The following is a 25209-nucleotide window of genomic DNA, read 5'->3' as shown; positions in this document are numbered from 1 at the left end:
GCCGCGCGCCCAGAGAGGCCCCGACGGACCCGGCGCCAGGCCGGCGCCAAAACGCTTGGGGCCAGGTCCCTCGGCTCAGGCTGGTCCCTGGACCTCCTCTCCCCGCTGCCCAGAGCGACCGCTGCCGGGGGAAGCTTGGGCCCGGGACCAGGCGGGGCCTTAGATGGGCATGTGAGGGGCATCGGGTGGCGCGGGGCCTTAGACCGGGATGTGGGGGCCTCGGGTGGGGCGGGGCCTTAGACGGGGGTGGGGGCCTCGGGTGGGGCGGGGCCTTGATGGGGATGGGCGGGGCCTCGCGTGAGGCGGGGCTCTTCGGGGCGGAGCCTTAGTCGGGGAAAAGCAGGGCTTCGGACGGGGCGTGGCTCCGCCGGGCGGGGGCTCCATGGGGCTAGGGCTCGGCCTCCGCCCGGTAGCTCCCTTCAAACTCCAGCCGAAGAAGGCGGCTCCGGAGGGCCGGGCGGGCTCCACCCCTGGGCCGTCCGCGCGCCCGCGCCTCCCAATTCCCGGAGCGGGGCTGGGGATCCAGGCGGCGGCTGCCGCTCCCAGCTTGGCATCTGGGCGCCGGGCCAGGGCGGACGGGGAGCGGCGGCGCGGGGCGGCGGATCGCGCGGAGGGCGGCGGCCTGGGCCCGCCGAGCCATGGCGGCCCCGGAGCCGGCGCCGAGGCGGGGCCGGGAGCGGGAGCGGGAGGACGAGAGCGAGGACGAGAGCGACATCCTGGAGGAGAGCCCGTGCGGCCGTTGGCAGAAGCGGCGGGAGCAGGTGGGCACGGCGGGGCGGGGTGTGGGGGGGGGGGGTCGCGCCCACCTCGGGCGGAGGGGCCACAGTGGCCACGCGGGACCGTGGGTGTGCTGGAGAAGCCAGGAGGCCCGAAACCTCTCCCCAGCCTCGCGCAGGTGGATCCCTTCTTGGCCGGCTCTTGGACCCTTTTGGCCTGGGGCCCCGTCCGGGTGAGGAACCCCCGATTCCTTAAGGGCCAGTATCCTCCCAGGACCACCTCCCTATGCCTCTGGGACCAGCCGCTAGCCCCTTGGGGACCATCTTCAACCCCCTGAAACTGCTCCAAATCCCCTCAGCCCAGCCCCTGGATACCACTCCTTGGCTCCTGGGGGCCAGCCCTTCTCCAGGACCCCTCAGCTTTCCCCAAGAGTGAGCCAGGGCCTGCATCGGACGCTTGGGGCGCGGGAAGGGTATGGGCAGAGACCAAGCCCCCACTCTCTCCCTTGACACATACCAGAACGCTCATAGCCCCCTCCCCCACCACCAGGTGAACCAGGGGAACATGCCAGGGGTCCAGAGCACCTTCCTGGCCATGGACACGGAGGAGGGGGTGGAGGTGGTGTGGAATGAGTTGCACTTCGCCGACAGGAAGGCCTTTGCGGCCCACGAGGTGAGCTTCACTGCCCACCCCCCTTGCCCCGCCCCGTGACCACCCGTGACAGCCCCCCCACCCCTTTCCAGGAGAAGATCCAGACCATGTTTGAGCAGCTGGCCCTGGTGGACCACCCTAACATTGTCAAGCTGCATAAGTACTGGCTGGATGCCTCCGAGGCCCGTGCGCGGGTGAGCCACCGGCAAACCGGGGGCGGGGTGAGGCCAGCAGCGGGCGGGGCAGCCGTTGGCGGAGCCGCGAGCCCTCCCACCCTGCAGGTCATCTTCATCACAGAGTACGTGTCGTCGGGCAGCCTCAAACAGTTCCTCAAAAAGACCAAGAAGAACCACAAAGCCATGAACGCCCGGGTATGGCGAGTGGGCTGGGGCGGCGGAGGGGACAGGAAGAGGTCAGGGGTCATCAGGGATGGCCATGGCGAGGGGGCGCCGGCTGGCTTCGGGAACAGGAACAGGGTTGGGCCGGGGCGGGGGTGCGGGGTGGGCACCGCAGGCCCAGCCGGCTCTCCCGCGCCGGCCCGACGGAGTCCGTCCGCCGCCAGGCCTGGAAGCGCTGGTGCACGCAGATCCTGTCCGCGCTCAGGTGAGGGCCTGGGCCTGCCCGCGCGCCGCCCTGCCGCGCCCCCACCTCCCAGGCGCCCCTTGACCTGGCTCCGCCTGCTCTCCCCCCACCCCCACGCCCGCAGCTTTCTGCACGCCTGCAGCCCCCCCATCATCCACGGGAACCTGACCAGTGACACCATCTTCATACAGCACAACGGCCTCATCAAGATCGGCTCTGGTGCTGGCGGGGCGGGGCGGGGCAGGGGGGCGGGGCAGGGGGGACCTGCTGGGAACCGAGGACCGAGGGCCCCCAACGCCCCATCGCGTTGACGCCCGCTCTTTCTTCCCGCGGTGGCCGGCGCAGTGTGGCACCGCATCTTCTCCAATGGTGCGTGGGGCCCCTGGGGGGGTGGAGGGCCGTGGGGAGGTCCAGTCCACCCATCGCTGACGCTTTCCATAGCGCTTCCGGACGACCTCCGAAGCCCCATCCGCGCCGAGCGGGACGAACTGCGGAACCTGCACTTCTTCCCGCCAGAGTACGGCGGTGAGTCGGGAAGGGATCCTCAGTGCCCCGCGCTGGGGATCTGCCCTACCTGCTCTGACTTTCTCACTTTCTCTCCCTCTTTCAGAGGTTGCCGATGGCACTGCTGTGGACATCTTTTCCTTTGGGATGTGTGCACTGGAGGTACTAGCCCTGTGGCCACCTGGGTCACCTCCGAGCTAGCTCCCCTCCATCTCACCTGTGCTGTCCCTTCCCTTGCGTGACCTGGCCCTGCCCGCCAGATGGCTGTGCTGGAGATCCAGGCCAACGGGGACACCCGGGTCACAGAGGAGGCCATTGCTCGGGCCAGGCACTCACTGAGTGACCCCAACATGCGGGTAAGCAGCTTGCGCTGCCCCTCCTGGCTGGCTCTCAGTGCTCCATGCAGGGCTGAGGAGGTGCTCTGGGCAGGTCTGCAGGTGCAGTGGGTCAGTGCCGCTGAGGGGTGTGCCAGCCCCACTGCACAAGGGACCACCTGCAAGGAGGGCCTTACCCAGAGCACAAGTTGAATTCGAGGCCTGAAGGCTCTCAGGGCATGTTCTAAGGACAAGGATACTCCCTGTGTGGGCACTGTTGTTATACCCATTTTATAGATAAAGAAACTGAGGTTGGGGAAGGCTAAGTACTTCATTCAAGGCTTGAGTAAGTAGTGAAGCCAGTGTTTGCACCTGGGTCTGACTGGCTGCACATCCTGGCCTTTAAGCCTCCAGGAGACAGGCTAGAGATGTGGCCCCAGCTTGTGGGGGGGTGGGGGCACGGTAAGTGGGGGACAAGCCAAGGGAGGATGGGATGGAGGCTGCATTACAACCTCTCTGGCTGGAGTCTGGTGACTACCTGGCTTAACCACATGGCCCCTGGGGCACGAGGGAGGGAAGTGATGGGGCCTGGATGGGGCTGGTGGGGAGGTGGAGCCAGGATAGACATGAGGGGCAGTGGAGGGCATGGATGTGGGGTGGGGCAGGGACCCATCATGGTCATCTCTGGAGCTGGGCCTGAGCTGAGGCAACCAGAAGAGGGTCAGGCTGTGGGGAGGTGGGTTCAGACTGGGCTGCACTGACCTCCAGGGGCCTGGGCTGATCTGTGGGGACTCTGCCAGCCCCGGGGCTTCAGGACAGGGGCTGGTGTCCTCTGTCGGCAGTACAGACTTCATCTGTGAATTGGGGGTGCCAGTGCCTACTCCCCATGATTTTTGTGATGGTTGTGGAAGTAGAGCATGGGAAATCCTGGGCCCAGGGCCTGACTGTCCTGTTTGTAGGATCAGGGCTTGGCCTGGCTGCTAATGGGATGCGTCTCCTTATGTGCATTCCTGCATGAAGACTCCCAAGGGGATTGGACACCTGGGGACTGGGGACTTCCGGGGCCTCCTCTCCTCACACTGTGGGGCCAGAGCAGACTCCACTGCGGCTTCTCCTCTGTACTCCCCCAGGAGTTCATCCTCTCCTGCCTGGCCCGGGACCCCGCCCGCCGGCCCTCTGCCCACAACCTTCTGTTCCACCGTGTGCTCTTCGAGGTGCACTCGCTGAAACTCCTGGCAGCTCACTGCTTCATCCAGCACCAGTGTGAGGGGCAGGCCGGCCCTGGGGGGCTGAGGGCCTGGGGTTGGGATGTGGAAGGGGACCCTCCAGAATCTATGGCTCAGGGTCCACCACCCTAAGTGCTCCTGCGGCCTGCAGACCTCATGCCTGAGAATGTGGTGGAGGAAAAGACCAAGGCGATGGACTTGCAGGCGGTCCTGGCGGAGATCCCCCGGCACCCCCGGCCCCCGCTGCAGTGGCGGTGAGCCGCTACCCAGAGCCCTCCCTTCTCCACCTGGCCAGCCCCACCCGGTCCTGCCCCACCGGCAGGGCAGGCTGGCCCGCTATCTCTCATGTGCTTCTCACACCGTGCCAGGTACTCGGAGATCTCCTGCTTGGAGCTGGACAAATTCCTGGAGGATGTCAGGTGAGAGCTGGTGTGAGGTTGGGGAATGGGCAGCTGCCAGGCCTGAGCCCCCAGCCACCCCTGCTGTGTCCCCAGGAATGGGATCTACCCACTGATGAACTTTGCTGCTGCTCGGCCCCTGGGGCTGCCCCGTGTGCTGGCCCCACCCCCTGAGGAGGCCCAGAAGGCTAAGACCCCAACGCCAGAACCCTTTGACTCAGAGACCAGAAAGGTGAGCCCCTACTTCTACTGCACTGAGTGAGATCTCAGGCCTGTCCACTGCCTAGAGGGGTGCCTTTCTCAGGGGCTTCGAGTCCCCCCAGCCCAGCTTTCCTCCAGGTTGCCAGAGACCAGGTCCTGGCTGACCCCTTTCTGAGAGTTGGGAGGTGGTAGGACAACCTGGGATACCCCAGTTTCCCAGAGGCCCCTGCCCCCTGCAGACCCTTCCCCCATCCCTTGCTGCTTGCCCCCATACACGCTGGCCCTCTGATCCCACCGTGCTCCAGGCAGCCTTCATCTGGGACTCTCACCTACCCCTAGCCCTCTCTGATCCCACCCGCTAGGCTTGCTGATTCCCTGACATTTGTGTCCTGCTGTCTCCTCCAAGGCTCCCAGGCACTATGTTTCCCCCAACCTCTTCTCCTGCAAGGCTCCTTCCCGGCCAGGGGCCTCCCCTGGTCAGCCTCCGCCCCTTTCTCTCCCTTTCCACATCCACACCTACTGGGTTCCAGAGACTCTGGCTTCGGCCTTGGGTGTTTCTCCACGATCACCCCCCAGATCTGGGCCACCTCTGTTCCCCACCTGGATGCTGCACTTGCCCCTAGCCTGGCCTCCTTCCTCCTGGCTCCCCTCCACAGTGTGGCAGAATTCATGTCCTAACAGCCACAACTGCCCATAGAGACAGTGGGGTCCCCAGCCTGACCAGGCGCCCTAACCTTGTCCTGCTGGCATCCCGTGCTTCTGCTCTGCATGTCTCCCCTGCTTTCCACTGCCCTCTCTTTGTTCAGGTGTTCTCTCGACCTGGGAAAACTCCTATTTATCCTTCAGTGCCCAGCCTCCATGTCTACCCTTCTGGAAGTTTTGCTTAGCTCTCTAGGCTGATAGCAGTGAGATGTGCTTTCTAGCCTCTCCTTAGAGACTTTTTCCCATTTCCAATCCTTGTGGTCCCTCTGGGCCCCTTTGAGGTGGCATCTGCTCTTGCTGCTGAGTTCCTGAGTTGCTGAGTTACATCGAACCTTTGTGATGACCTGCCTCCCCATCCCCTAATCCCAGGTGATCCAGATGCAGTGTAACCTGGAGAGAAGCGAGGACAAGGCGCGCTGGCATGTGAGCAGGGACAGGGGCTGGGGTCACAGAGGCACAGGGTAGGGCAGGGGTGGGAGAGGTAATGGAGGTGAGATGGACTCCGGGAGCCTAAGCGTGACCTCCCGCCTCCCCAGCTCACTCTGCTTCTGGTGCTGGAGGACCGGCTACACCGACAGCTCACTTATGATCTGCTCCCAAGTAGGCTGGATGGGGAACTGGGGCAGGGTGGGTGCAGGCACGGGCGGTGGCCTCATGCCTTGTCCCCATGTCACAGCCGACAGCGCCCAGGACCTGGCCGCCGAGCTCGTGCACTACGGCTTTGTCCACGAGGTGTGCAGGCTGGGTGTGCCGGGCCGGGAGGGTACACAAGGTGGGCCGCGCCCCTCCATCCCCCAACGCCTCCCTCCTGCCCTGCAGGACGACCGGACGAAGCTGGCCACCTTCCTGGAGAGCACCTTCCTCAAGTACCGTGGAGCTCAGCTCTGACCACATCCCAGCCCCTGGGACCAGCCTGCCGGCCCATGGAGGGAAGCTCAGCATTGGCCAGGGGTGGGGGGGACCAGGGGCTGCTTTCTGCCTGCATGCCTGGGGGCTGATGACCCACCACCTGCTAGTGAGGAACCTCTGCCTCCCACAGCTCTGGAGGAGCCCTGGGGTGGGGGTAGGGGGAGTGGTTATGCCCCACATGTCCTTAGGATCTGAATTCCCCCACTCAGCCTGCTTCCACAACTCAGCATCCCTTTCCATATCCTCCATTTCCTGGGCAAGAATGCCCCCTCCCTACCCATCAAGCTGTCTGGTCAGTGACTGAGCCCTCGCTATGCGGGAGGCTGCCCTGCAGGGAGCCACCGTGCTGGGCACGGTGGTCAGTCCAGGACAGACATCTGCCTGGGGAAATGCTCCATTCCCGGTTGGTACCACAGACCCACACAAGAACCCCCACCTCATGCCAGTGGTGAGGCATCTGCAGGTGTCAGGCACGGCACTGGGCACTGGGCAGGCCCCTGACCTGGCGGAAGCAGCAGGCGGCAGAGACACACCAAGAAGCTCAAGATCCCAACTCCATGTGGCTCTTGCACCCCACCCTCCATCCAGCGCAGACCCTCCCTGGAGCCCCTCTCTGCTTCTCCAAGACTGGGACCTGCTGTCCCCTCTGCACACATCCTTCTGGCCCCCACCGCCCCCTCCAAAGAGCTGCGTTCTCTCCTGCATTCCCCGGGCTGGAGAGGTCGGGTCAGGTGTCCACCCTGCTCCTCACTGTGCCTCCTCTCAGACTCACCCCCTCCTGTGTGTCCCCCTCCCGCCCTTGTCACCTCCCCCTATGGCAGCCACCTCCCGGGGTCCTGAGGATCTCAGCTCCCATCACCCCACCCCGTCCTCAATTCTCTTGGATCACCTCCCCTCCATTTTCAAATTTAAACACCCTTGAACACTTTAAATTGCATGTATAAATTTAGTGCCTTCAGGTTTCTTTTTAAGCATTTCAAATGTCAAACCAGGAAAGCTCACCACTGTGTTAGTTCTCTGTTGCTGCTATAAGAATTTACCACAAACTTAGCGGCCTAAAGCAACACAAACTTCGTATAGTTCTGTAGGTCAGAAGTCTGGTACAGGTCGTACCAGGATCAAATCAAGGTGTCAGCAGGGCTGCATTCCTTTCTGGAGGTTTTAGGGGAGAGCCCGTGGCCTGCTCCTTCAGGTTGTTGGCCGGCAGGTGTGAGGCAGGGTGCTGGGTGCTGGGCAGGAAGTCGTTTCCTTGCAGTGGTAGGGCTGAGGTCCCCACTTTCTCTCCTGCTGTAAACTGAAGGCCGTTCTCAACTTCTAGAGGCTGCTGCACCCTTGGCTCATGGCCCCATCGTCCATCTTCAAAGCCAGCAACATTGGGTTGTCTTTCTTATGAACCACCTGTCTGGCTTTCTGCAGCCAGGAAAGCTTCATGTGATTAGGTTGGGGCCACCAGGATAATCTCCCCATCTCAAGGTCCTTAATCATATCTGCAGAATACGTTTTGCCACATAGAGTAACATTCACAGGATCCAGGGGTTAGGGCATGGACATCTTTGCGGGGAGAGGGGGGTCATAATTCCACCTACCACACCACTCTAACCAAAAACGAAAACAAAACAAACTTACCAACACATATCTAATAAATTAAATGTACAAATATAGTGAATCTCCAGTTATCTTAAACATTCCAATACTCTTTACAAAAGTATTCAAATTCCTACACGTTCCAACTTAAAATTACAAATCTAAAATAACTCACACGTCTAGTTGGAAATCGTGATGCTAAGATGTCTTATTCTGCACCGTCCTAAACAGTTTGAGTGTCAAATGCATAACAGATTGTACCAATGATTAAACTGAACTCAAAATTATGCATACTACCATTGCTTCATTTAATTATGCCTACATTGAGGTTTTCACTTTAACTTATGTTTTCAAAAGTGTATACATATATATATTATTTTAAAAGTGGAATGAACTTTTTTAGGCCAATAATAAATAATAAATGCAGCCTCCAACCCTGATCCTTTCCAAACTGAACTCTCTTTGCTCTTTCTTCAGCTTTTAAAATTCATGTTTCATAAAACAACAAACCTGCTTTTACTGCTTTTTACTGGTTTTTCTACATTAGGTGTCCCCTGCTGGCATCCTCTGGGAGAAGGGGAGTCACTGGTCTCAGTCCCTTGACCCAGCATCATCCCAGTGTGATGGGTATTATTACAGCTTCATTACCACAGGTTCCAGCAGAGAACAAGGTGTCCTAGGATTATATTTGCTTTGTTGCACAACTTTTTGTTTTCCCTGGAGTTAATAATTGCTTTTCTTTTATTTGCTTAGTTTTCTATTCATTTCTCCTTAATTCATCCTTAGATTCTCTTGCAGGAGTGTGAACTTCTTCTCAATACTTGAGATTTGTTGTACAATTGACTGCTCAATCTTTTCCTGGAGCCCCCACCATGCCAGCCGTCTGCCCCAGGCTGTTCTTGGGCCTGTGGCCCAGCTGTTAGTGTGAATTACTCCTTCAGCGGCATCCTGGAGCACCTCCTTTCTCTTGTCTCTGGACCCCACACTTTCCTCTTCCTCATTCGCCCTCTATTCAAGGAGGAGCAACCTCCAAGTTTCCTGAGAGAGGGTGCATGGGGAGTTATGGAGTCTTTGCCTGTTTGTTCTTACTCTACTCTCAGGTCTGTTTGTTAGCATAACTAGGTACAAAAGTTTTCTTAGGTTGGAAATTATTTCTTCCCAGGATTTTGAGGGTATCATGTCACCTTCTAGTCACAAGAACTCCCATGCCTTTCTAAATTCTGGCCGTTTGTCTGTGATCTCTCTCTCTCTGCATCTCTTTGCACCATGCCTTTCTAAATTCTGGCCTTTGTCTGTGATTTCTCTCTCTCTCTCTGCATCTCCTCTTTGCACCCATGCCTTTCTAAATTCTGGCCTTTGTCTGTGATCTCTCTCTCTCTGCATCTCCTCTTTGCACCATGCCTTTCTAGATTCTGGCCTTTGTCTGTGATCTCTCTCTCTCTGCTTCTCCTCTTTGCACCATGCCTTTCTAAATTCTGGCCTTTGTCTGTGATCTCTCTCTCTCTGCATCTTCTCTTTGCACCATGCCTTTCTAAATTCTGGCCTTTGTCTGTGATCTCTCTCTCTGCTTCTCCTCTTTGCACCCATGCCTTTCTAAATTCTGGCCTTTGTCTGTGATCTCTCTCTCTGCTTCTCCTCTTTGCACCCGTGATCTCTCTCTCTCTCTGCTTCTCCTCTTTGCACCCGTGATCTCTCTCTCTCTGCTTCTCCTCTTTGCACCATGCCTTTCTAAATTCTGGCCTTTGTCTGTGATCTCTCTCTCTCTGCATCTTCTCTTTGCACCAGGCCTTTCTAAATTCTGGCCTTTGTCTGTGATCTCTCTCTCTGCTTCTCCTCTTTGCACCATGCCTTTCTAGATTCTGGCCTTTGTCTGTGATCTCTCTCTCTCTGCTTCTCCTCTTTGCACCATGCCTTTCTAGATTCTGGCCCTTGTCTGTGATCTCTCTCTCTGCTTCTCCTCTTTGCACCATGCCTTTCTAAATTCTGGCCTTTGTCTGTGATCTCTCTCTCTGCTTCTCCTCTTTGCACCCGTGATCTCTCTCTCTCTGCTTCTCCTCTTTGCACCATGCCTTTCTAAATTCTGCCCTTTGTCTGTGATCTCTCTCTCTCTGCTTCTCCTCTTTGCACCATGCCTTGGAAATTCCCGGCGACGTGTCCTGACGTAGACCTTCTCGTTCATCTACTGTCCAGAGATCCAGCCTCTTCAGTTCTAGGAAATCTTCTTTGTGTTTGTTGATGTCTTCCCTCTGCTTATTTCCTGGAACACTTACTATTTAGATGTTGGATTTATCTCTTGAGAGGTGCAATATACGGTGGTTAAAGGCATTCTGCTGCCTCCTGCTGTGTGACATTGGTCTGTGCCTCTGCTCCCTCATCTGTAAAAGTGGGGATAACAACAGCACCCCTTCCATGGGGTTGTTGCAAGGACTGCATGAGTTCATGAGTTTAAAGCAATGAGAATAGTGCCCAGCACACAAGCACTCTGAATGCCATGTTATACATCAAGTTGAATTTCCTAGGGGAAGCTGCCACCAGAGGGTGGTGCTTGTGTCCCCTCTCCCTGGCGGTGGTGGCAGGGCCCCAGCCCACCCACCCCTTCATCCATCCCCCTCTATGACAGAGGCCTCTGAAGTGCCAGGCCAGTTCTGAGCACGGGAGAGTTCTGACCAGTGTGATTATGACTACATTTTCTGTTTTCTAGCTGTCTGGTTTTGATGTTATACATTCTGGAAGATTTCAACTCTGTCTTTCAACCCTTCTATTGAACTGTTCATTTTCCTCTCATATTTTTCATTTATAAGTGCTATTTTTCATTTGCTGAACGTTCTTTCTTTATAGCCTTCTGTTTTCATTTTTGGAGGCAACATCTCTAACATCTCTGAGGATACGGTTTTAGCTTTCTTTCCTTCTTCTGCTTGCTTTACTGTCTCTGTTCCTTCTGAGGCCCTTTTCCTTTTTTGTTTCTTCCTCTTCCTCAGGTGTCTGGGGATGTTAGGCTGCCCACTTGCATTTAAAAGTGAGATGATCAGGGCTGGCCCGGTGGTGCAGTGGTTAAGTGTTCACATTCCGCTTCAGCAGCCCAGGGTTCACCGGTTTGGATCCCGGGTGCGGACATCGCACTGTGTGGCAAGCCACACTGTGGCAGGCATCCCACATATAAAGTAGAGGAAGATGAGCACGGATTTTAGCTCAGGGCCAGTCTTCCTCAGCAAAAAGAGAATTGGCAGATGTTAGCTCAGGGCTAATCTTCCTCGGGGGAAAAAAAAAAGTAAAAGTGAGATGATTTTAGTGGTGGGGCTTACTGCTTGACCAACCTTGAGGTCAGGGATCTAGCCAGGCCATGGCCCTGAGCACCTGTCATCTGCCAGTCTCTTCTTTTGAGCTCGGAGCTGCTGCAGAGAGGAGCTCTCCTCTCTAAGGATTGTGGGTGGCACATTAGGGGCCAGACTCAGAGCCAGAGGTGGAGGTGGGGAAAGGGGCAGGAATTTCACTGACTCCCCCACTTTCAGAACAGGACCCTGCACCTACGGCCAGCCCTCAGAGCTTCTCGCCCTCAGAGCTTCTCGGCTGGAGCTGACCTCCCAGGCACTGCCGGTCGGAATAGAGGTCTGCCATCTCCTCCTTTTTCCAGCCGCACTTTCACGCACTATCCCTCCGACACTGACCTCCAGTCCACTAAAGCAGCTCCCACTGTCCACCTTCCTCCCGCTCCACGATACTCCATCTCTTTCTCTTCATGGAGTTTCCCCTTTCTGAAGTCCTTTCTCTACCATCTAGAGGGGAGGCAGAGGAGAAAAACATTCCGCCACGTTTCACTGGAGACGTTGTACATGTCATTTTCAGCTCTCCCGGGTTAAGCAGACCTGCCTGGCTGGGGAGGGCAGCTCGCGGCCTCAGGCCGGCTGGAGGGGGGCCGACCACCTGAGGACCTGCGCCGTGCGCCGTCTTCACCGAGTTAGGGTCTTGGGACAGGGCGGCTCGACGCCGCGGATGCACGCTGGCGGTCTCGGAAAACCGTCCAGGGGCGCAGGGGAGCCCGGGTGCGCACCCTTCCCAGCGCACTGGCTCACAGGCCCGTGTCTTGGGCGGCAGTGCTACCGACTGTAGGTGGCAATCCACGATGCCATCGGGTTCAGGACGCGCGGCAGTTTTGGGAACCACTAGGAAGGAGAAAACGCTGCCCACTAAACGAGGACACACCATCCTCTGGGACGCGCATCGGGCCTCGGAGACGTTCCGACGCAGGGAAGACGCATCTCGAAATCGGGCTGAAATACGGCGATGCTTCGTCACCCCTCTCAACGCGGCCGTCGGGCGGCGGGACGCCTGCAGCCCCGGGGCCTGGCCGTCCTCTGCCTGCCTCCGGGCGGAGCGCGGCGACGCCGCCTGTTTGCCCGTGAAGGAGGCAGAAACGGAGCAGCGGCCAGGTCGGGCAGGGGGGCGAAGCGATGGGCTGGCGGGAGACACGGAGGCCGGGCCGCTGGAGAGCGAGGCCCGGACCACGACGCGCGCCCCCGACGGACGCGCCCCCAGCACCGCCCCGCCCGCTCATGGCCCCGCCCCTGGGCCCGCCCCTTCCGCCCGGCCCTCTCGGGGCGTTAACTGCCCGTTCCCGCACCGGAAGCGCGTTCCTCTCTCCTTCCACGTCGCTGGCAAAAGGGCCTTTTATCGCGAGAGTTCCGTCTCTCTCCCGGCGCCTTCGCTCCTGCCCAGATCGCGCGAGACCGCGGAGGGAGCAGGAGTGTGTGGCGCGCTCAGCGGCCGCGACGGGCGCAAGATGGCGACGGCGACCATAGCTCTCGTAAGTGTCTCTCCCGTGACCGCGGCCTGCCGCTAAGCTGGCGGGAGCAGGTCGTCGGCCCGGCCAGGGCGCTGAGGGCTCCCCGAGGGCGCGGCGGTCCCTCCCGGGCCCCGCGCGGGCCCCCGCAGCCCTTAGTTGCGCGAGGCGGGGGCGGGGCGGGCGCGAGGCGGGGGCAGGCCCGAGACCGCAGCTTCCGGTCCGCAGGCTGCAGCTTCCGGCGGCGGGCGCGGGCGGGCCGCGCGGGGGGCGTGCGGGGCCGCCGGCCAGGCCTCGGCGAGCAGCCTCGGGGCGGAGCCAGGCGTCGTCGTCCCCGTGTGCCGACCGGGTGCGCCTGTATCCCCGGCTTGAAGGCGGGGCTCCTGGGAGCGATGGCGTCCCTCCTCCTGCCTGTATGAAGGGGGCCGTCGGGCGTGCGGGGACCCGTAGGAAGGGATCCGGGCCCGGTGAGGAGGGTGGCCTGCTCTGTTCAGGGGCCTGGCGGGCACCGGAGCCCAGCTCCTACCCAGGGTGCTGTATACGGGGTGCCCGAGGAGCCGTGCTCGGGGTGATAGGGGCACTCGGAGGAGAGAAAGAACCCCTTTCTGTCCCGCTCTGTGCTCACTTCCCTTTCGGCCCCGTGAACTGGTTAGCATAGGTGTAGAATCTCTACCCACACAGCATCTCCGTGATGAAGTCTCCCTTGACTTTCCCTCCTCCTCATTTGGCGTAGTCAATGATTCCCATCCTGGACCTTTCACAGAGGCACTTGGTCCCTTTATTTACCTGCCACCCTCCCCGCAGCCCCTGCCCGGTGTGACGTGGTGCGGTTTGCTTGAAAAGGCAGCTTTTGCCGGCGGCTGGAGGCTGGATTGTTAGGGGAGACATCTGAGGGACCGGGAGTGTGCTTAGATTGCCTTGGCCAGGCTCTCAGCTGGGTGCTGACGCCCAGTGAGGAGGCTAGACTTGTCTCACTGGGGCAGAAGCTGACTCTCAGGGGGAGAGAGGCCCCAGCTTGTGAGGAGGGGCCCAGTGTGTGATTCTCAGTCTGGCTAACTTCACTCTCCTCTTTCCACCATGTCCTGCTTCCGGTTGAAGCCACAGGAACAAATGATCTTTGTGAGAGGGAAGTTAGAAAAGCGGTGAGGGTTGAGGACTTGGTGACTGTCTCGGGCAGCAGTCAGACTTGGATGGTTAGGAAGAGGGCGGCTTGGAGGCAAGGACCACGACTCCTGGGAAGGTGGAGAAGGTGTAGGAGAGGCCGGTGAGAGTAGATGCCTCCTCTCTCCAAGTATCTGCAGAACAGTGGACCACCAAGCCCTGGCCTCGGTGGGCCCTGGTGGCTGGAGCCGGCAGCACCTGTGCTCGTGGGGACTGAGGAGTGAATCTGGGGCTCAGCTCTGCTGTGGCACAGTGCTAGACACAGGTGTTATCGTAGTAGAGGTGGACGTGGGCGATAAGTCTGGAACCTGTATATGTAGGTATATGTAAACTGTAAAGGCCCAGGCTTACTGCGTAAGACTCTGGCAGGTGAGATCCAGCTTGTTGTCTAACACATTCCATTCCTGAACTTTTGAATGGACAGGTTTCTAGAAGGGCAGCCTGTTTCCCTCCTGTCCTTGTTGGACACAGTGAGAGCCTGTGCTCTCGGGCTGTGCATGCTGAGCAACACTGGTTGCTGTCCTAAGCTGTGGCTTCAGCTCTTGTGGGAGGGAGGATAGAGTGGCATTGGACTTGGTCTGACAGGGATCTGGTGGGGAAGGATGCAGTAAGATGGTGAAGTGTCTCTTCACTGGGGTATGCCTTCTACCTGGTGCTGCAGAAACAGCTCGCAGCCCCTTCTCAACAGGGGTCTGGTCCCTTGGCTGCATTATGTCTCTTCAGCTCACTGTTCCATTCTTTCCCTTCCTCTGGTAGCTGGGCTTACTCCTCTTGGGGCTGTCATCCTTGGGTTCTGTCGGGCAGGAGCATTGGGACCGTCCCCTCTCTCCTTGAGCTCAGTTGCCTTCTCCCTCTGTAGGTCTGGCCTGCATGTCACCTCTCAGGGAGACCTTCCCTGGCTGCCATGGCCGAGTATGCCTCATAGTCACTGTGTTCGCACCCTGAGCTTGATTGTTCTCTTGGTGTTCATTAACTACAGAAGTCATCTTATGTAGGTGTTGGTTGGCACTTTTCTTGTTTTGTTCTTGCTGCATCTGCAGTGCCCAGCATGGAGCCTGGCTTTGCGGTAGACAGCATGGCACCCTGTGAAGGGGACTGAGCAGATGGAAGGCGGTATCCTGCAGCAGCCCCACTGGGGGATTTGTCGCTGGATGTTATAACAATACTAGTAAATGCTAAAACCTATGGCTTGCTTGCCCTGCTCAGGGATTGCCTTAAGTACCTTACGGGGAGTGACTGGATCTTCACACCAGTTCAGCAGACTGAAGCCTAGAGATGTTAAGCAATTACTTAACATCTACTTTTCTTATGGAAATAATCCTCCTTGCTCTGAGCTGTTGACCAGGACCGGTGCTGGAGTTTGGGTTCCAGAATCTTGGGGCTGCAGCTGCACTGCCCCCCAGAGGGGGTTTCTCACTCCTCAGGGCACTGCTGCCTGGTGCTGGGGGGCTTTGTGTCCACACAGCCTGCCGCTTTCATTGCCAGGGCATGACAGCATGGGACTAGCTGTGATGATCCATCAGTTTCTTGCAAGCATTTGCTTAGAACAGAACCCTAGGCTCAGTGGGACTGGGAACTTCGGTTCTGCTGTGGATGGGGTAGGATGTCCTGTGTAGAGTCCCTTGGTGGACTGTTCCCAGGAAGTCTCTTCTGAGCTGTGTTCTCTCAGCCCTGTCCTGGTTCCTATGTTGGCTGTTACAATAATTCGGGAGAGCAGGAAGTTGTTTATAAATGTGCCCTAAAGTTGGCCCTGTTCACAGGGGTCTGGGGGCTGGATTGCTTCCCTGGACCTGAAGTGACCTCTTGCTATGGGCCTTGTGAGGCAGCCTCTGCTCTGAGTGTGCTCTGGGAGCAACTAGGGGACTTGAGGCAAAGCCAGACTGATCCAGCCCCCAGAGTCCATGCACCCACTGGGCGGGATCCCCCTTTTGGCTCTCTTTGAGGTACCAATTCTAAGGAGCAGTGGTTCTGTGTTCAGAGCTGGTCCAAGCAGGGCACAGAGCTGGGTCTGCCACAGCTTTTATGCCCGCAGGCCACGTCTCATGCAGCCAGTCTTGTGCTGCTGTCCCTCCTTTGAGGCTGGAGTGCCTGAGACACTCTGGCCCAGTCAGCCCAGCCTCTGGCTTTGTGCACAGGGCTCCCAGGGTGGGCATGGCCGCACCTGGTGTTCCTAATGTCTGTGGTTCTCGTCCTTGAGCTGGGAGCAGGCTCAGTGTGTTCTGCTGTGTTTGCACTGGTGGCCTCTTAGAAGGTAGAGTAGGTCTCAGGGCTTTTGCACCAAGGCACCCACCCCCACCATGTTGTCTACCTCCTGCCTTGGCCTGTCTTTGCCCCTGCCATCCTGCTATGCCAGGTCAGGAGCTGCTGCTTCCATTGGGCTGACCCTGCACGGCAGTGCTCCATAGCCCCTCTGGGTGGGGGTTAGGGGTGTAGCCAAGCTCTCAGCTGTCCTCTCTGAGGTTAGACAGCCCTGCACAGTTGACTGCTGGGGGAGAGGGGCTTGCACATGTAGACCACCTGCCTGGGCTGCCACTCAGAGGTGTGTTCAGGAGGGGCGTGGGGCCTGGGTTTGGCCAGAGCCTGTAGAAGGCACTGGGGTTGATGCTGAGCAGTGGACCGGCCCAGGCATGTGTGCAGGGTACTAGAGAGGTGCCCCTTGTCATCCTGTTCTGTTCCTCCCGGCCCAGCCTGCTGGCAGAAAAGGAACTGGTCTTTAGGATCTCAACTCTCTGGCCATAGGGAAGCTCTAAATCCAGGAGAGGATGCCTTTCCTTGGCTTGAGGCAGGAGCCTAGCTGGGTTTTCTGCTCTCTACCCTGTCCCTTTCTGAAGACTCGCTGCCAACTTGGGGCTGCCCCAGATTCTGCTCTGGTTTCTGGCAGGCCAGTCCCTTGTGTCAGGGTCCTGGGCAGGTGTGCTGGAGGAATGGGCAGGGTGGGGTGGGGTGGGTGGAGTGTCACGAATGTTCAGGGGCCAAGCTGGAGCTGGTCCCTTTTTGTGCCCCTGCCTGGCTTCCCTTGCTCATCTGTGGGGAGCTCAGCCTTTAGCTAGGAAAGATGAGAAATGGCCTGGGTGGGTGGGTCTTGTGACTGTCCGTTACAACATCTCCTTCCTGCCTGCAGCAGGTCAATGGCCAGCAAGGAGGGGGGTCCGAGCCGGCGGCGGCGGCGGCGGCGGCAGTGGTGGCAGCGGGAGACAAATGGAAACCTCCACAGGTACTGACCTTAAGCATCCTCGCCCTCAGGCCCGCCTGTCCGCCAGCCCGCCCGCCCGCCCGCCTGCCTGCTCATCCCTGGGCCCACAGAAACCTGACTGGGGGCGGGGCGGGAGGAGCCCCAGGGACTCTTTGCCTTTTGGACAGAGGCATCTGTGCTGCCCCCTCTCCACCCAGCCTTGGGCCTGGCTCCAGCCCCCTCATCCCTGCCTCTCCCCTTAGCAGCCGCCTCGCTTCTGTGGTGGGTCAAAGCCTCGTGTGTCTTCAGATGCCAGGCAGATGGTGACGATGGTCAGGTGGGGGCTGAACCTCAGTGGTTGCGAGCTCTTAGCCATCGGTGTTGTGCAGAAGGGCAGGCATGTGTTCTAGAATGTTCGGGATATTGTTCAGAGTTAGAAATACAGATTTTCATTTTAGATCTCTAAGTAAAGCAACAAAGCAGAACAATGTGCAGGTCAAAGCACAGGTCTGAGTGGAACTTGGGCCAGCTGCAGGGTCGGCCGATCTTGTCCTGCTCCCTTGCCTGGCCCTTGGCAGTGTCCTGCAGGAGGTGGAGCTGGGCCTTGTTGCTGGATGATAGGATCTTTGTGCTTCTCCATGGCAGCGCCTCCCTCCAGAGGGTTCCAGCAGGGGCTCAGCCACATGGCCTGGGGACCTGTTAGGGCTGGGCCGTGTCCATCCATCCCATCCCCGGCCCCGCCCCGCCCCGCACACTCATGGGAGGGCAAGAGTGTGCAGTCTGGAGCCTGGGAAGTTATGGGGGCTGAAATCGATGGCAGGGGACCCAGGGCCTCCCTCTAGGCAGTCCTCCTCTGCCCTGGCTGGCTGTGGAGCCAGGCCTTGGTTGGTGGGAGAAGGGCCTTTTGTTTACCAAGACAAAGAGGAGATTGAAAAGTTTCTAAGGGGCTGAAAGGGGATTGGCATTGATTACCATGGTGACAGTCTGCTCTAGAATCGCAGCCCCTGGCCTCTCTTCCACTAAGGAGAACTGGGCTTGGGGCCAGCTGAGAGGGAGGAGAGGACAAGCCTGAAAGGGGCCAGACTGGGTCGCTGGGGGAGGGGCCTCCAGGGCTTCCTGCCCTTTGACCCTGTGCTGGAAACCTAGTCATAATGGTGGTTCTTAGGGTTTGGGTCAGCTGACCCCTTCCTGCCTCCTTTGTACCTCTGTCCTTGCTCGTGACTCCTGTGCTCAGGACTTGGCTCCTTCTCTGCAATCCCTCCCAAGGCTGCGTGCTGGGGGCCCCTCTGGAGGAGCCAGCAGTGATCCCTCCTTCCAGTTGCTGGGTAGCCGTAGGCCCCTGAGCTGGCTGACAGGCAGATGTGCTCTAACCTGCAACACACATGCGCTCCTTAGTCTGGTGGCCGGGCTTCTCTTCTCCTCCTGCTTACACGGCTGCATTGTTCTTTACCCTGCAAACAGCTAAGAAATAGTTTTGACAGAAGGAATGTAAAGATAATCCTGGTAGCATCTGCTCTGGTCTGCAGTGGGCTGTGACTGCCTTCCCTCCCGTAAAGCATCTCCTGGTCCCTGTGCTCGCCTGGCTAGTGTGTTGGCAGGTGTCCACTTCTGTCCCCCTGTGACTGGTCTGCTCCTGGCTTCTCCCTGGGAGCTTCAGCTGAAGGCGGAGGTTGGCGAGGGAATGGAGCTCTCCTTAGGGCTGCTGTGGCCTGCTAGAGCAACTCTGGCTCTTGGTAGTGTGCACAGCGCTGGGATGGGGGATGGGGGTGGCACAGAGATATACTAGGAGGGAGGCCCGTTCCCATACTTGCTCTTTGAGTGGTCTCTGGAACTCCTCCTGAGCAGGGAAGCCAAGTCTGTGGCTGGGGCTGTGAGAGGCTGTGGGGACATGGGCATCAGCAATCTGGGAGTGAGGAGTCTCAGAACACCCGGAGGGCCCTGACCCCTCCCCTCATCTTGGAGGACAGCTGAGGCTGGCTCTCTTGCACCATGTAGGATGGAGGTTGCAGGGTCAGGCTTGCCACAAAGGCTGGGCCCCTCCTACTATTTGCTGCCTGTCTTGGTGGTTCCTAAGGAGGCCATTGTGGCCTGGGCCCCACAGCTCTCCAGGTTGGCCCAGGGTCTCCAAGGTACCTGCCTGCCTTGGTGTGTGTCCTACCCATGGGTCCTAGGAAAAGCAGGCCTGGGACAGGCACAGGGATGTCAGAAAGGCAGATTCGCATCCAGGTCAGGCAAGAGACAGTCTATGCTAGGATCTCTCTGTTCCTGGGAATTGGCTGGGCTGGAGACCATATGCAGTTGTCGGGGAGCCAGGTGGGGTGGGGTTCCTGAGGCCTTGTAAGGGAGGTCTTTGGCTTATTCTTAACCATTTTCCTCCCCACCTCCAGGGAACAGACTCCATCAAGATGGAGAATGGGCAGAGCACAGCCGCAAAGCTGGGGCTGCCTCCCCTGACGCCTGAGCAGCAAGAGGCCCTCCAGAAGGTGAGAGTGTACCTCCCGGGGCACTGCGGGCATGGGGTGCCAGTCGGGGCGGAGGAAGGCCCGTCTCCCGCAGGCTGGGCCCCCCCAGTGCTCCTCACCACCTTCTCTCGCAGGCCAAGAAGTACGCCATGGAGCAGAGCATCAAGAGCGTGCTGGTGAAGCAGACCATCGCACACCAGCAGCAGCAGCTCACCAACCTGCAGGTGAGCCGCCTGGGCCCTACCCTCCGGCCGCGGTGCTGGCTCTGCTGGAGGCTGCCCCACCCAGCCTGGGCCGGGCGCCTCCACCGCCCCTCCCCGCCACCTCCACCATCTCCTCTTCCTTCTCTTCCTCCTCCTGTGCCTGCGGCCGTCCCCACAAGGTGTTGTGGTTCTCAGTTTCTCAAGGACTCCTGCTAGGGATGCCCGAGTTCCTCCCTGAGGCACGAGTGGCCCAGCCTTACCCACCTGTTGAGTGCCCATGGCCCCTCCCCGCCCCTTCTCTGTAGCCCTGCCCCACTCCCCAAGTCAGCTCCTCTTCTTGGACTTCAAACTCTTGCCTCAGGTCACCCCTGGGTCCTTGTCTTCCCAAACTGCACAGCTGATGGTGCAGCATGTAGCAACCGACCTTCCTGCCCCTGTGGCCTCCGATAAGAGCTCTCACGCCCCCACTCCTGCAGTGAGTCCAGACCACCTGGGCTGGGGCCCAGGACTGAGAGGACAGGCTGGGGATGCCTCTATGGGGCCCTGCTCTGGACCTCTGGCTGGAGGCTGCAGTGGCTTTGGGAAAGAGGTCAGAGTGAGGCCGACAGGTGCCTGGGCCTCGAGCCCCACCCCCTGCCCAGCCCTCAGACATTCATGCTGCCAGGAGATACCCTGGCTCTTCACCATGCCTCCTCCCCCTCCCCTCCCCTTCCCTTCCTTCTGCCCCGCCAGCCAGGCTGCGGGGCAGGGCACCTGGGGCTCTGATGCCCCCCTGGGCAGGTGCCGGCGGCCGGCCAATTGGCCGGCAGTGTGGGAAGGCAGGCGGGCCTCCCTGGCAGGGCGAGGTGTGACGAGAGCGGGAGACTGCTCGGCTCCAACAGACTGAACTCTGTCTTTACTGTCTTTCAGATGGCAGCAGTGACAATGGGCTTTGGAGATCCTCTCTCACCTTTGCAATCGGTCAATAGAAATGCTCACTTCTTCCGGGGCTCATGTCCTTAGTCAGGGCTAGAGGGGGGCAGTGCAGCCCGCGTGCTGGGGACCTTGCTCCCCTGGCCGGCCCTGCCCGCCAGCTCGGGACAAGTGCAGCAGAGCGCCAGGCGTGGCGGGGCCAGTGGTGTGGGCGGGCACCCACCCCGGGCCCACCCCTGGGGAGGCCTCCATCTGCTCTGAGGGCCCACCTTAGAACTAACCGGCCAGGTAACTGCGGAGGGCAGCCGGCCAGGAGGGTAGCTGCCCACGCCAGGCCCACCTGTACCCATGCCGCCTGCACGCACAGGGTGCACCGCCTGGGCCTCCAGCTCTGCCAGTCTCCAGGCTGCCTGGGCTCCTGGGTTGGGGTCAGGCCCCTGAGGAGAGAAGGGTCCTAACTCATGGCCCCATCAGACCCTGGAGGGTGGACGGATGGACGGGGTTGGGGGCTGGAGGGACCCGAGCGAGTGAGAGAGGGAAGGGCAAGGACTTGGGCCTTGGGCTTGCCTGTTATCGAGGGGTAGAGGCTCCACAGCCAGGGAGTGGGCAGTGGCCATGGCCAGAGCAGGCCAAAAAGGAGGCAGACGTGGAGGCTGTGGCCTTGGCTGCCATGGGCAGAGGAGTCTGGGAAGGAGACTCCCCTCTGTCCCCCAGAGGCAGGCTGAGGAGGCCAAGCCCCTCTGGGGAGTCTGAGGAGGAAACATGGCCCTTGCCGGAGGCCGTCCCTGGTTATGCTGCTCAGGGGAGACGTGGCCCTGTCCTCAATGCCAGACAGACCCTGTGTCCTCTCTGGGAATTGTCTGTCTGTGGGGAGACATCAGGGAGAGGGCTCTTGGCCCAGCTGCTGTTGGAGAGCCCATACTAAAGAGGAGCTGTGCTCCTATCTTGGGGAACTTTGATCTGAGGGGCAGTTGGTTTTGCGCCTGGGGCGAGAGGGGACATGGTTCCAACTTTGGGGGTCTTTGGTCTCAGCATGGAGCCTGAGGCCTATTTGTCAGGAGCCCGGTTTGAGGAGGGGAGTCCTAGTTTGGGGGAGATGTGGACCTCTTTTTTGGGCCCCTGTGTAAGGGAGGGGGAAGCCTGGTCTGTGCTAGGCCAGCTGGTGTCTAAAGAAGGAAGCTGGCCTCTAGTTGTGGGGATATTTGTGGGGGTGAGGGGACCCCTGCTTGTGGAGGGGCTGAAGCCAGGACCACATCTTCTTTGCCTGCCCTGAGCCTGTGTTCTCCTCCTAGGGGCTGGGCTCTTCCTGGTGGCCCACCACATGTGGCTCTGGGAAACCCCCTGCCTGCCATGTCATGTGTGAGGTGGCAGGGGTGGGAACCTCATCCCTGAGGGCTTGGGGCAATCCCTTGGCACAGTGGCTGAGCTCCCCCCATTGCGGGGGCAGTATCTACCAACCAGGGTTCTGGGCCTGCCTAGCTTGTCACTCCTGGCTCCATGGAGCCCTGGGGCTTCTCCTTTAGGCTCTGCCACCTCCTGATGCTCCACAGGTCCAGGCCCTCTGGGCTGTGGATGTTGGCTCCAAGCAGCCCTTTTTTGTGAAGGGTTCAAGGCATTAGGGGGCTTGCAGAGCGCTGAGCCCCTGCCTGAGTCAGCCCAGCATGAGGAGCTGCTCTTCATTCTCTCTCCAGGGAGCCCCCATCTGGGCTTTTGACCTCCTCCCCTGGGGTCTCTTCTGGGCAGTAGCTGCCCTGTCTTCTGTCCCCCTCTCTTGCCTCCACACCAGTGGGTCCCTCCAGCTCGGATGGCTCCCCCTTCCCTCTTCTGTCAGAGCACTTGGCCAGGACCCTGGGAGGGTCTCCCAGCCCAGCTCAGGGTTCCTGGCCCCTAGACTAGAGGGTGGGCTGAGTGGGAGGGCGCACAGCCCTGCCTCCCGACCACCTGTCAGATTTGCTGCCAGTCTTCCTGGGACCTGGGCAGGCTGGGGTGCATCTGTGTCTTGCCTTTGGGCCTGGCCTGCCTTCCTGGGGGTAGAGTCGTGCTGACCCCCACCACCCTGACCGTAGGGGCTGAGCCTGCACCGCGCTGCCGGGTGGGGAGAGCCCTCCCCACAGCAGAGCTGGGTGGGCGGGCCAGGAGGGGAGTGGGCTGCCCAGCCTTCTGCCATCCTCTCACAAGCCAGTGGTGCTCTCTCCCCTTTTGTCCTGCTCCAGATGGCAGCTCAGCGGCAGAGGGCGCTGGCCATAATGTGCCGGGTCTACGTAGGCTCCATCTACTATGAGCTGGGGGAGGACACCATTCGCCAGGCCTTTGCCCCCTTTGGACCCATCAAGAGCATTGACATGTCCTGGGACTCTGTCACCATGAAGCACAAGGTGAGATTTGGTCTGCCCTGCCCGACCCCACCCCGGGCTCTCCTGGCCTAACAGCATGTCCCCGTGTCCAGGGCTTTGCCTTTGTGGAGTACGAGGTCCCAGAAGCTGCACAGCTGGCCTTGGAGCAGATGAACTCGGTGATGCTAGGAGGCAGGAACATCAAGGTGAGGGCAGGGAGGTGGGCCTCGCGGCCAGTGTACATCGTGCCTTATGTTTGGTCACCCAGGAAAAGCAGAGCAGCTCCCCCAGAAGGCTGAAGTCCCAGGCCTGGGCTGACTGGGGACTCTTCATCCCCTGCCTCTCCCCAGGTGGGCAGACCCAGCAACATAGGGCAGGCCCAGCCCATCATAGACCAGCTGGCTGAGGAAGCACGAGCCTTCAACCGCATCTATGTGGCTTCCGTGCACCAGGACCTCTCGGATGATGACATCAAGAGCGTGTTTGAGGCCTTTGGCAAGATCAAATCTTGCACGCTGGCCCGGGACCCCACGACTGGCAAACACAAGGGCTATGGCTTCATTGGTGAGTTTGGGGAGGCGGGGCAGGGGTGAGGCCAGGGCCCACTCACACTGTGGCTGTCCCTCACTGCTGCTCCTGCCCTGCAGAATATGAGAAGGCCCAGTCGTCCCAGGATGCCGTGTCTTCCATGAACCTCTTTGACCTGGGTGGCCAGTACTTGCGGGTGGGCAAGGCTGTCACACCCCCCATGCCCCTGCTTACGCCTGCCACACCTGGAGGCCTCCCACCTGCTGCTGCTGTGGCTGCAGCTGCAGCTACAGCCAAGATTACAGCTCAGGTGAGGACTGTTGTGTGACAGTGTCTGGTATAGTTGTGTCCCCAATCCTTTGGGGACTGACTTTTCGGGTGGTATTGAATGGAAGCAGCCAAACCAAGGACTGAGCATAGTGGCCTTTTGGGTTGCAGGAAGCAGTGGCTGGAGCAGCGGTACTGGGTACCCTGGCCACGCCTGGATTGGTGTCTCCTGCACTGACTCTAGCCCAGCCCCTGGGGGCTTTACCCCAGGCTGTCATGGCTGCCCAGGCCCCAGGAGTCATCACAGGTGAGCCTGGGTCGGTCAAGTGTTCGCGCCTTCCCCTGCCCCTCTTTTCAGGGCTCAATGCCTTTGGCTGTCCTCAGCTTTGTGGCCCGCGTGCTCCAGGCGTAGCCCTGTGTGCCCAGGGCAGGCCAGCCGTGGCTGAGTGGTGCTGTACTCCTTCTTAGGATGGTCAGGGGTGGGGGGACTGACTGCTGGACCTGGTGGGTTTGCTGCAGGTGTGACCCCAGCCCGGCCTCCTATTCCGGTCACCATCCCCTCTGTGGGAGTGGTGAACCCCATCCTTGCCAGCCCTCCTACACTGGGTCTTCTGGAGCCTAAGAAGGAGAAGGAGGAGGAGGAGCTGTTTCCCGAGTCGGAGCGGCCAGAGATGCTGAGTGAGCAGGAGCACATGAGCATCTCGGGCAGCAGCGCCCGCCACATGGTGATGCAGAAGCTGCTCCGGAAGCAGGAGGTGGGCAGCCTGGGCCAGCAGGGTGGGTGGGGGCAGGGTGGTCCAGCTAGCTACAGCTCTCAGCTGTTGTGTGTCCCCCTCACACACACAGTCCACAGTGATGGTTCTGCGCAACATGGTGGACCCCAAGGACATCGACGACGACCTGGAAGGAGAGGTGACTGAGGAGTGTGGCAAGTTTGGTGCTGTCAACCGTGTCATCATCTACCAGGAGAAGCAGGGCGAGGAGGAGGATGCAGAGATCATCGTCAAGATTTTTGTGGAGTTTTCCATAGCCTCCGAGACTCACAAGGCCATCCAGGCCCTCAACGGGCGCTGGTTTGCTGGTCGAAAGGTGGTGGCTGAAGTATATGACCAGGAGCGTTTTGATAACAGTGACCTCTCCGCGTGACCTTTGCCCAATTCCCCGGACTTGCACTTGCTCCTTGTTTGCTCCGCGTTTTATAGTGATTGGTGGTGTCGTGGGCCCAGCCGCCCCGCGTGCGGATAAAGGCGCAGATGCTGCTGGCCCTGACCGTCCCTATCTGACAGTGGTCCTGTGCTTATTGGCTCCCGTGGGCGGGGGTGGGGAGCCGGGGGACAGGTGTGGGGACTCAGGTGTGAGAACAGAGGATGGGGAGGGAGGCTCAGTGGGGCCGGCGAGGTTATGTCTGCTTTGGCAGTGGAGGACCAGCCCGACCGGTGTGGGTGGCGGTGGTGTGTGAGGGTTCCCCACTGCCCCGAGCACAGGTAGTGCTGGGAGGGGCCTGGCCCAGAGCCCCTCCAGTCCCAGACACGTTAAGTCGGCCAGGCAAATGGAGCGACGGCTCCGCCCGGTGCCCTCCCTTCGGGGAGCCCACGTCCCAGCGGGA

The 25209-nt window shown here is 59.7% G+C and overlaps 2 protein-coding genes across 16 annotated transcripts; both read left to right on the top strand.

Annotated features, from left to right (window-relative positions):
* Positions 1–415: 415 nt before the first annotated feature.
* Positions 416–8075, top strand: NRBP2 (nuclear receptor binding protein 2). Of its 2 annotated transcripts, XM_023649152.2 has the most exons (18): positions 500–761; positions 1267–1389; positions 1461–1562; positions 1650–1739; positions 1931–1971; positions 2075–2169; positions 2296–2319; positions 2392–2475; positions 2561–2616; positions 2715–2810; positions 3899–4031; positions 4146–4248; positions 4363–4413; positions 4489–4624; positions 5665–5718; positions 5832–5895; positions 5972–6027; positions 6115–8075. In XM_023649152.2, exons 1-18 carry the CDS (start codon positions 639–641, stop codon positions 6181–6183), a joined length of 1500 nt encoding a protein of 499 aa, XP_023504920.1. In that variant the 5' UTR covers positions 500–638; the 3' UTR covers positions 6184–8075. The 2 variants fall into 2 exon arrangements, with proteins under 2 accessions (XP_023504919.1, XP_023504920.1); XM_023649151.2 differs by having other exon boundaries at positions 416–761; positions 1461–1739.
* A 466-nt stretch (positions 8076–8541) lies between these two features.
* PUF60 (poly(U) binding splicing factor 60) lies at positions 8542–24881 on the top strand. 14 transcript variants are annotated; one of them, XM_023649144.2, is made up of 12 exons: positions 12388–12589; positions 16848–16940; positions 19286–19381; positions 19495–19584; positions 20473–20523; positions 22689–22850; positions 22922–23014; positions 23159–23372; positions 23456–23646; positions 23775–23910; positions 24123–24358; positions 24450–24881. In XM_023649144.2, exons 1-12 carry the CDS (start codon positions 12566–12568, stop codon positions 24747–24749), a joined length of 1686 nt encoding a protein of 561 aa, XP_023504912.1. In that variant the 5' UTR covers positions 12388–12565; the 3' UTR covers positions 24750–24881. The 14 variants fall into 14 exon arrangements, with proteins under 14 accessions (XP_023504915.2, XP_023504917.1, XP_023504912.1 ...); XM_023649146.2 differs by having other exon boundaries at positions 12477–12589; positions 16851–16940; XM_023649145.2 differs by lacking the exon at positions 12388–12589 and adding an exon at positions 12783–12978.
* Positions 24882–25209: the final 328 nt, after the last annotated feature.

This window comes from Equus caballus, chromosome 9, assembly GCF_041296265.1.
Source record: "Equus caballus isolate H_3958 breed thoroughbred chromosome 9, TB-T2T, whole genome shotgun sequence".
Lineage (NCBI taxonomy): Eukaryota > Metazoa > Chordata > Mammalia > Perissodactyla > Equidae > Equus > Equus caballus.
Note: the sequence above shows the minus strand (reverse complement) of the source record. Positions and strands in the feature narration are given on the sequence as shown.